General features: G+C 52.8%; 1 protein-coding gene across 1 annotated transcript in view; it reads left to right on the top strand.

Annotated features, from left to right (window-relative positions):
* ARHGAP27 (Rho GTPase activating protein 27) overlaps positions 1-10,161 on the top strand; it is a 29,492-nt gene that overhangs the window by 330 nt on the left and 19,001 nt on the right. The window contains exon 2 of the mRNA XM_007455144.1: positions 1-341. This exon is cut by the window's left edge and continues 44 nt beyond it. Coding sequence (XP_007455206.1) covers positions 1-341 — 341 coding nt within the window. The remainder of the gene's footprint in view (positions 342-10,161) is intronic.

Genomic DNA, 10,161 nt, shown 5'->3' with positions numbered 1-10,161 from the left:
CCGCCGGTCCCGACGGGGCCGAACCCCGGGGCCGCGCGGGCTCCATGTGCGGCCTAGCTCGGCGCGGCGCAGCAACCCAGCGCCGAAGCCTGGCGCCCTGCCTGCCCGCCTGCGTGTACACGAGGCCCATGGCACCTGTGCGGCCCGCGCAGTCTTTGGACGACCTGGCCCGCACCGCCGCACCCCCTGCCGGTCTCCTCGGGAGCGGGGGCAGCCTCAAGGCCTGCAGTGTGGCGGGCTCTTGGTCGTGCCCGCGGCCCCTGGCGCGCAGCAACTCCGAAAACGTCTACGAGGCCACCCAGGACGTGCGCGGCCAGCCGCTGGAGCAGCACCCGGAGCAGGTACGCCACGGGGAGCCGGGAGCGGGCAGACGGGCGGGAGTTACGCGCGCCGCGACTGGCGGCGCTAGGAGACCCGCTCAGTCTTGCATCGGGCTCCACGGAGCAGCAGTGTCCGCCGGCTTTGGACCGCTCACGCCGAGCCTAACTTTACTCAACTACGAAACGAGAGGGGTACAGGCTCACTAACGATCTCTTAGCTGCAATTCCCAAATGTCAAAGCTCCCTGGAGCCCAAAGGGTTTTTGTAACTCAGCTGATGACAAACTTTGACTTGAACCGATGTGCGGCCGTGGACGGCCTTAATTTATCCCATTTAGTGTGAATATTCAAGTTTTGCTGCAGAAGTGCGAATAAACCCGATTACAGGCTGCTGCCCAAGCCTTGCTGGGAGAGTTGTCACCTGTGGCAGGTGTGTGCGCCGGTTATCCTTCTAAAATCCGAACCATTCCGAAACGTATCCGGAATGAAATAGGGGACTGTGGACCTGCCGCCGCAGGCTCTACCTGCCTCGCCTTTCTCACATGAGCTTGGGCGGAGGAGATAACGGATGTGAAAGTCAGGGGTCTGCTTCCTTTTTTGACTGGTTCCAACATTTAAGTTCCTTTTTTTTTTTTTTGTAATTTCGATGGTTTTGTTTCAGAAAGAAGTCCAGTTATCGCGAGGATGTTCTTTTTGCCTCCGAATTCGGTTATGTAAATTTGGGAAATTAAAAATTTTTTATTTAAATATCATTTAAAATAAGAGCACCTTTTTAAAACTCTTACATCCTCAGAATCCTTCGGCGGCCTGGACTTCTTCAAGTTTAGGGACTTTTCAGGGAGAGGTGGGGGCGTGGAGGGCACAGGCCCCCTCTGACATGTGCCACATCTGACAGCTGTGTAATTATGGGCAATCCACTTCCTCTCTCAGGGTCTCAGTTCGTGTTTAGATCAAGGGGGTAGGGGATGGATGATCCCTGAAGCTTGTGAGTCTCTGATTTCCTTCTTTGGACCCAATATGATTACAATAAATCTTGATGCCTGCCACGTGCAGGGACTGAGTCTGGGAAGAAAGAGGCACCGTCCCCATCTGTGAGTTCCTGGGTCTTCCCTCCACCCGGTCTCGTTATGGTGCAGTGGAGACTCGAATTTGACTCTGCTGGGTCACCTGCCAGCTCCTGACAAGCCGCTTCATTCCCCCGGGCCACGATGCCCTCTTGTGTACATGCATAACAATACCAAAGGATTCGAGGCGTTGAGAGCCTTAAACGAGGTGAAGCGTGGAAGTGCTTGGCACGTAGTAGGCGGTCAGCCAAGACTGGCTGAGGTCCCACTGGGTCTCTTTTCCTCCGGGTGCACGCCACCTTTGCTAAGGTTTCTGCAAGGGCCAGCCCGCCCCCTGGTGGCCAGAGCGGAGAACAGCATGCGGTGGGTGGGGAGGGAGATCGGGACCCAGACCCGGAGCTGGGAGAGTTGCGGGGGCGGAGCAGGGATGGGGCGAGTCCTTCAGCCTAGCGCCTCTGCTAGCCCACCAGACAGCTCCTCTGGAATACATGGCTGGATGCCAGCACCCCTTCCCCGGCGCCCCTCCGTTTCCTGAGCAGGCTCTCGGCGGCACACTCCGGGGCCTTTCCATATTCTCTGTCCTTGTGATGGTGGGAATGTCTGTCTGGCCCTTGGAGGTGCACTCCTCGATCCTTGAGGTGGGGGACTGGCCTTTCTCTCTGAACCCCAGCACCTGGCATAGGGCCTGGCCCAGAGCCTTGCCGAATGTGTTGGAGAGGGACGAGGAGAGCCAGCCCCCGACCCCACTCCCCGCATCCTGGTACCTCCCGAGAAGAGAAATCACCCCGGGGGCCAGGGTCACTGCCCCTTCTTTCTCTAGCTGCGGCGGCTGCAGTGGTGTATTAGGAGTATGTGGACACAGGTGATGATGGGGGTAGTGCTTGTACAGGGAGGAACAGGGGTGTCTCCCAGACACCTGCGTTTTGGCAGAGAGGCTCTGCCCAGTCCCACTTCTGGCCCTAATTCACTGTGTGACCTCAACAAGTCACTTAGCATCTCTGGTCCTGTTTCCTCCCCTGTGTAATGGGTATAATACCACACTCCCTGTGACTGTGCTTTATTCGAGTGTCAGCTGTGGGCCTCCCTTGACACCCCATCCCTGACAAACTCCAGGGGTTTTCCTTCCTCCTGGGAAGGAAATCCCACCCTGCTCTCAGTTGTTCAAGATAGCATTTAGAGAAGCAACTTCCTGAAAGGTGAGCCTGCCTGTTTTCTCCTTGGAGGATGCAGGAGAAGCAGGTCCTACCTTTCCCCTCCATTCACTACATGTGAATTGACTGAACACCTGCCAAGCACCAGGTGAGCCTTTGGATCTAAAGGTGACTGAGGCACAGCTCCAGCTCTGAGGGGTTCACTGTCTGGGATGGGAGATTGGGAGGAGGGGACAGATGCTTCAGTGCCTGACACAGGCCACCTGTGATGGAGCTACACTCGGGGTGCATGGGCAGAGGTGGAGGTGCGGGAAGATGCGGCACCTTTGGGGCCTTACAGCTGGGGCTCAGGAATGGGGGCTTGGGGTCGGAAGTGGATGGTGTCTTGCCGAGCCGGGGCTCATGGGCTCTCGCCAGGAATTTGGACTTTATCCTGCAGCTGTTGGAAGGCTTTCAGCAGAGAAGGGAGGGGGATTGAGGAAAAACCCCTGTGGCTGGGCCTTGGAGAATGACGAGGACCTTCGTGGTCTCCCAGGCACGCAGTGATAATGGGAGATTTGGGAGGCAGACTCGGCGGGACCTGGTGGCTGATGGGTCGAGGGGGTGGGTGGGAAATCAGGAGGAGCTCCAGTCTCCCAGTCTGCACACTGGGGCAGACAGTGGTGCTGTTCACAGCTGGGATAACTGGGGAGGAAGGGGTGGAGGAAAGACGCGGTGCCCACTTTGGCCCTGCCTGGTCCAGTAGGCGGTCGGATAGCTGGGGCTGTCGTCCAGGAGGAGACCTTCAGCCTGTGATGGAGGAGCCATGGGTGTGGAGAGAATGTGGACTTGAGGATAGGAGCACCTGAACAGCCTTGGGGCTACTGCATTTGGGTGACTGACAGAGGGAGGAGAGAGGATCATAAGGGGAAAGAACAGTCAGGGAACGAAGAGGAAGAGCAGGAGAGTGCTGACCCAGAAGCTGAGGGGAAGTGTCCAGAGAAAAGGGAAGTTAGATGAAGGCCATCGAACATTTATCGGTAGTGGCCACCAGAAGGTCAGTGGCTACCGTATAAGCTGGTCAAGGGGTCAAGGGGTTGCTGAAAGCAGAGAGCAAAGGGTCAGAGAAATGGAGGTGAGGACACAGATAGCATGTAGACAACTCTCAGAAGCTTAGCGGGGAGCGAGCCCCATGTGGTCAGGTGCGGGTGCAGATCTAGGGTGGAGACTCCCCCGAATCTCAGTGAAGGGGCAGGAAGAGGGGGAGGCTGAGGATGGTGAGGAGGTCGTTGAAGGGATGAGATCCCAGGAGAAAGGAGTGAGGGAGGGACCCAGAGCAGAGGGGAAGGGACCTGCTTCCTCTGAGGAGGAGCAAGGATGTGTGCATGGAGGTGACATGGGGTCATTGGCGTGGTAGGAACAGTGTCCACTTGATGGGCCATTGGACAAGGGGAGATGGCAGCGAGGAGGGCAGGACAATTGGCAGAGGCAGGGACTGTCCCCGCCACAAGACAGGAGCCTGTACCACGTGGGGCATTTCATAGCCTCGTCATTAACCATTCACTTGGCTGGGGAAGCACACAGTGAGCATCTAGCGTGTGCTGGCCACCGGGACACAAAGCATGGTAAGACGTGACGGTCCCTGTCCCAAAGGGGCTAACGGTCCTGTGGGCTCTCAAAGACTCATCCTTCCAGCAGCCCGGAAGGCAGGCATGGGTACCCCCCCACCCGCCACGTTTGTCCCAAGTAGAAACAGAGGTTCAAAGAGCTTTAGTGACTGGCCAGAGGTCACACGGCCAGGAGGTGGCTGCTTCCAGATCAGTTGCAGGCCTCCAGACCCCAAACCCCACCCTTACCAGGCTCAGTCTCAGCCAGGTGGCTTTCAGGCTTGGCCACCCTGTTCTCAGCAAGGACAGTACAAGCCCAAGGCAAACAAGAGTTCACTTTTGGGTATTTTTTGGCGGCACCGCGCGGCTTGCGGGATCTTAGTTCCCTGACCAGGGATTGAACCCGGGCCCTGGCAGTGGAAGCGCCGAGTCATAACCACTGGACCGCCAGGGGATTCCCAAGTGTTCACTTTTCTGTGTGCTCCGTATGTGCCCAGCCGTGGGCATGGGGGCACGGAGGAGGCAGGGATTCCAAACGCTCCCCTTGAGAATGAGATGCCCCAGGAGGGGGCAGAAGCACACCCTTTTGAGGCGGGCAGGAGGTGAGCTGGAGGACTGTATCCCCGCCAGCTACACACACCCGCCGGGAGGCGCCCTGAGGGCCCAGGGAAGCCCGGTGAGGAAGGGGCCTCTGAGACTCCTCCCCGGTGGCTGCTGCGGGGTCACGCCTGGGCGACAGGCCGTCCTGACTCTGGGATTTCAGGGTGTGGTCACTATCGCTGCCCCAAGATGACTCAGAGGTGGGAAGGCCCAGGCCGGCCACCTGGACTGGAGCCCGCCCCTGCTGCCGGGGCATTGGCCCCAGGGAGGAAGGCGTTACAGCCCTGGCCTCTGCAGCTGCTTATGCAAACAGCCCAGGAGGCACCGCACCGGAGCGGGTTCTGGACTGGAAGGAACCCCAGGGCCCTCGTTGCTCCCTCCTCCTCTGCCAGGAACCGTGAGTGACCTTTCGCCTCCCAAGGAGTTGGGACCCTGGGGGGAGGAGGGGCGTGCCACAGCAGTTTTCCCACGCTCTCCCCGACTCCCCTCCCGGCCTTTCCCTGTACCCTAGAACCCACCCAGTGACCCCTGCTGCCAGGTGCCCCACTCTCCTCTCGGGATCCCAGCCCTGGCTCGCACTCCCTGGGACAGACCCCAGGGGCAGCCCCAGGCAGCTGTGATGGAGATAAGGGAACTGGCCTTGGGCTGACCCACCTGGATCCCCCTTTGGGACCAGCCAGGGGGCCTTCTAAAACGGGGGGCTGGTAAGAACAGGGGAGCCGAGGCTAAGCGAAGGACCTAATGAGTCCCCTTGTCCATACGCCCTCCTTCCAAGACCTCAGCCCACCCCCACCCAGCAAGGGCAGCTGCCCTGGGGAGGCCCAGCTGCTTTCTTGACACCTGGCCTGAACTTACCCTCCCCATGACTCACCTGCAGCCCCAGGCTGACCCAGGAGCCCCACTGCCCAGCCTATGACCTGGTTTGTGAAGGAGCAGGTTCTTGGGGAGCTCCCTCCCATCCTCACCCCACATTCCTGCCCACTGAGAGCACCCCCTGCCCACTGCCCCCAAGGCAGAAAGGAGCAACCTCCCACCCTGCAGACTGTTGTCACTGGGTGATTCCCCCGCTCCCCCAGCCTGGGCCTCATTTCACCCGGTTCCCTTCAGCCCCCAGGCCTCCTGAGACAACCCCGCGGCAAGCCCACCTGCCTCCCCACTTCCTTCCTGGGCTCCGGCAGCTGGCCTCACTCTGTATCTATTTTCTCTGCCCTTCCTGGAACTGTCGGTCCAACAGTGGGAGGGGTCGGGCAGTCGGTACTGAATGCCAGCCCCGATGGCCAGTCCGTGCCAGGTCCTGGGCATGGGAGAGCCCATGATCATGACCGGAGGTAGCTGATGATCAGAACATGGTCAAGGTTCCACGGCAGAGTGTTGGGGAGATTTGGAGCTGGATCTAAGTGGATCAGCGAGGGGATAGTTGATGTTGGTTGGTGTTGAGGGACATGGGGCTCCCGGCGCTGGGTCCCGCGAAGGGGTGCTTGCTAAAATTCAGAGACTGTTTCCAAATTGAGGAAGGATTGTGGTGTTGAGGGGATTTCCAGAGCTACTGCCTAGGCAAGGTGAGGCCTGCAGGACCCTTTGTCCAGCCCAGGCTCTGGGCTCCATGGTGCCGCCCTGCATCCTCTCCTTGCCCTGCCTGGAGGTCCACCGTGAGCATGAAGGTGAGTGGGCCAGGACTCCATGTCTAGGCTTCATGTCTGTCCTGGAGGCTGGTCCCACTTGGGCCCAAGAGAGGAAGCCCAGAAGGGGCCTGCCTCCAGACCCTGCCAGCCATCTTCACTCCTCATTATACACTGGGGTGCTCCTCGTCTTGTCTGAACTTGTAAATTACTGTTTCCCTATAAAAATAGTTTAACCCCATTGCAAATATTTGGATAAAGGGGCAGGAGGGGGAACTTCAATCTAATGATTTAGGATTTGGGTTTCTTTCCATCCATTCTGCTTTCCTAGGCTTACATGTTGGGGAGTTTTACAGGCATCCCAGTGTGCTGCCAATTATGCTGTACCTCCTCACTTCCACGTTCCTTGATTCGGTAAATGGCAGGCGATGTTACCAGGCTCTGGGAGCCAATGAAAAATCAGAGGTGGTCCCTGCCCTCCGGTAGCTTACTGTCCAGGGGGAGAGATTGACAAGTAAATGACAGTTACAGTATTTTGTGGCGAATGCCACTGCACGGTGCTGTGGGGGGCATGTCCGAGAAGCCCGCCTCCCGGGATCTCTCAGGCGAGAGGGAAATCTATAATCCTCCTGTCCAGGGAGGGGATGTCCGAGGTGAATCCTAACGGTTTCTACAGTTCAGCCTCCTGCAAAACCTTCTGGACCTGGTGCATTTGCAGTGACAGATTTTTTTCTTCTTCTTCTCATCAATGGTAATGAGTCTTTTCAAGTTTTCCACTGGTTCTCTAGTTAATTTTGTCCTTTTCATGTTTTACCGGGAAAGTATTCCTTTTGAAGTTTTCCAAGTTCTTCATAGACCTACAAAAACTGTATATATTTTCTGTTTAAGGGATGTAAGGGTCCATATGTATCAAATCAAGTTTATTGATTATATTATTCAGATACATTTCCTTTGTATGCTTCTTTTTTTGTCTTTTGTTCTGATTCTGATAGAGGTTTATTAAATCTCCCACTCAAATTCTCTCTGTAAATTTATTCTTGTACTTTTTAAAAAAAATTAATTTATTTTTGGCTGTGTTGGGTCTTCGTTGCTGCACGCAGTCTTTCTCTAGTTGCGGTGAGCAGGGGCTACTCTTCATTGCGGTGCACAGGCTTCGCATTGCAGTGGCTTCTCTTGTTGCGGAGCACGGGCTCTAGGCTCGCGGGCTCAGTAGTTGTGGCGTGCGGGCTGAGTTGCTCCTTGGCATGTGGGATCTTCCCGGACCAGGGCTCGAACCCGTGTCCCCTGCATTGGCAGGTGGATTCCTAACCACTTCACCACCAGGGAAGCCCCCTTCTTGTACTTTTAATAGTTTTTGCTTTTTCTGTTTAACTATAATGCTATTGGGAGCATACAGATTTTGACTGTCCTATCATCACAAATCATGCCTTTGTATCATTATGCCATGTCCCTTTTTATCCTGCTTAGTGCTTAAACCTGAAATTCCACCTTTCTGTTATTAATATGGCCATGCTTCCTTTTTATTTCATTTTATTTTATTTTTTGCACTTGCTGGTCTTTCAGTATCCTTTTATTTTCAACCATTATCATTTTTTTAAAGTGTATTTCTTGTACATACCATATCACTGTTTTTTTAAAACCCAAGCTGTCTCTTAATGGGATAATTCAATCTGTTCACATTTCACTTAACAATTGATACATTGTCCTGGATTTAATTACTAATGGTTCATTTTATTTTATTCTATTATTTATTTATTTATTTGGCTGTACCAGGTCTTAGTTGCGGCACGCGGGAATCTTCATTGCAGCGTGGTGTCTTTAGTTGTTGCGGCATGCAGGATCTAGTTCCCTGACCAGGGATCAAACCCGGACCCCTTGCATTGGGAGTGTGGAGTCTTAACCACTGGACCATCAGGGAAGTCCCACTACTGGTTTATTTTACATTTATTGGTTTACCTTGTGGTTTTCTTTCTCAGCAACCCATCTGGAGCTCTCAGGGCACTGTCAGTCTGTAGACTTGGGTGGGTCTTTTTCCAGCTTAGGGAAATCTTTTTGTTACATGATTATTGTTTCTTTTACTTTTTCTTTCCTTTGCATGTTAGCTCTCCTGGCTGGATCCCACCAGTTTCTTATCTTTTCACTCTTTACTTCCATCTCTATGTGCTTTTGCTCTGAGGTTTGAGATATTTTTCTGCTTGATCTCCCAGGCCACACATTTGAATCTCAAGAGCGACTATCTTCTCCTTCAATTAGTAGTAAAACAATATATTTTAAGTTCTAAAATAGTCCTTTTTTTCCTTCTTTTGTGCCTTACTTGAATCTCCTTAAGAGTTTTTATTTTTTGTTCACGTTGTAATTATATTTTCCAGCCCTCTGTCTTTCGAATAGCCTCGAGGTGTTTTTTGTTTTTGTTTTCCTAAGCCAGGTAGTATACTTACATGGTTTAAAAAAAATCGAAGCAATATTAAAAAGTCTATAGCAATAATTCTCACACACACCCTTGCTTCCATGCCCTGTTCTCCACTGACTCAAAAGTCACCACTTTTATTAATTCTTTTTCTATTTTTCCAGAGTTTCTTTATACAAACACAAACTGGTATCAATATATATTTGATTGCTTTCTGTCTCTCTTACACAAAGATAGTATGCAGGACACAGGGTCCTACATCTTGTTATTTTTTGCCTTTTTGATTTAACAGTGTATCTTGGAGATTGTACACAGAAAGTATCCTTCCTTATAGCTACATGGTTTCCCATTGTAGAGATGTATCATAATTCATTTAACCAGTCCACTGTTGATGGACACTTGGATTGTGTCCTATCTTTTGCTATTACAAACAACGCTATAATAAATAATCTTTTACACCTATACAGGTAAATCGAGGATAAATCCCAGAAGTACAGTTGCTGGGTTGAAGGGTAAACAGTAGGTATTTGTTAGATGTTGCCACATTGCTGTGGGTGGGGCTTATACCAATTTGCTCTCCCACCAATGCAAATGAGCACGACTATTTCTCCACAGCCTTGCCAACTGAGTGGCATCAAAATTTTGGTTTCTGCCAATCTGACAGGAAAATGTATTATCTTAAGGTAGCTTGAATTTGCATTTCTCTTTCCAGTGAGAATGAGCTTCTTTTTACATAGTTGAGGACTATTTGCTTCTCTTTCTCTGTGAATGGCCTGTTCCTATCCTTTGTCCATTTATCTGTTGAATTATTGGTCTTTTTCTTGTTGATTTCCAGGAGGTCTTTCTGTAGGGAAAATCACCCTTTGTCTATTACATGAGTTGTAATCCCTTGTCAAAGTTTGTCTTTTGACTTTGCTAATGGTAATTTTTGGCCACACAAGTTTTCTTAAAATACATTTATGTCGTCAAATGTATAACTCACTTATTTTATGGCGTTTATATTTAGAGTCTTTGTTACTAAGGCTTTTTTTCCCCACCCTTTGGCCGCACTACGCGGCATGTGGGATCTTAGTTCCCCAACAGGGATCGAACCCGCGCCCCCTGCATTGGAAGTGCGGAGTCTTAACCACTGGACCTCCAGGGAAATCCCACAAAGGCTTTTTTTTAAAGAGAATTTTGCTTATATTTTCCTCTCTGAGTATTGCTGTTATGGCTTCACTTTTTTTTTTTTTTTTTTGTGGGGCACGGGCCTCTCACTGTTGTGGCCTCTCCCATTGCGCAGCACAGGCTCTGGACGTGCAGGCTGAGCGGCCATGGCTCACGGGCCAGGCCGCTCCGTGGCACGTGGGGTCTTCCCAGACCAGGGCACGAACCCGTGTCACCTGCATTGGCAGGGGGGGGGGTGTGGCGAGGAC

This window comes from Lipotes vexillifer, unplaced genomic scaffold (genome assembly GCF_000442215.2).
Source record: "Lipotes vexillifer unplaced genomic scaffold, Lipotes_vexillifer_v1.1 scaffold1639, whole genome shotgun sequence".
Lineage (NCBI taxonomy): Eukaryota > Metazoa > Chordata > Mammalia > Artiodactyla > Lipotidae > Lipotes > Lipotes vexillifer.
The sequence above is the reverse complement of the archived record's forward strand: the minus strand, read 5'-3'. Positions and strand labels throughout refer to the sequence as shown.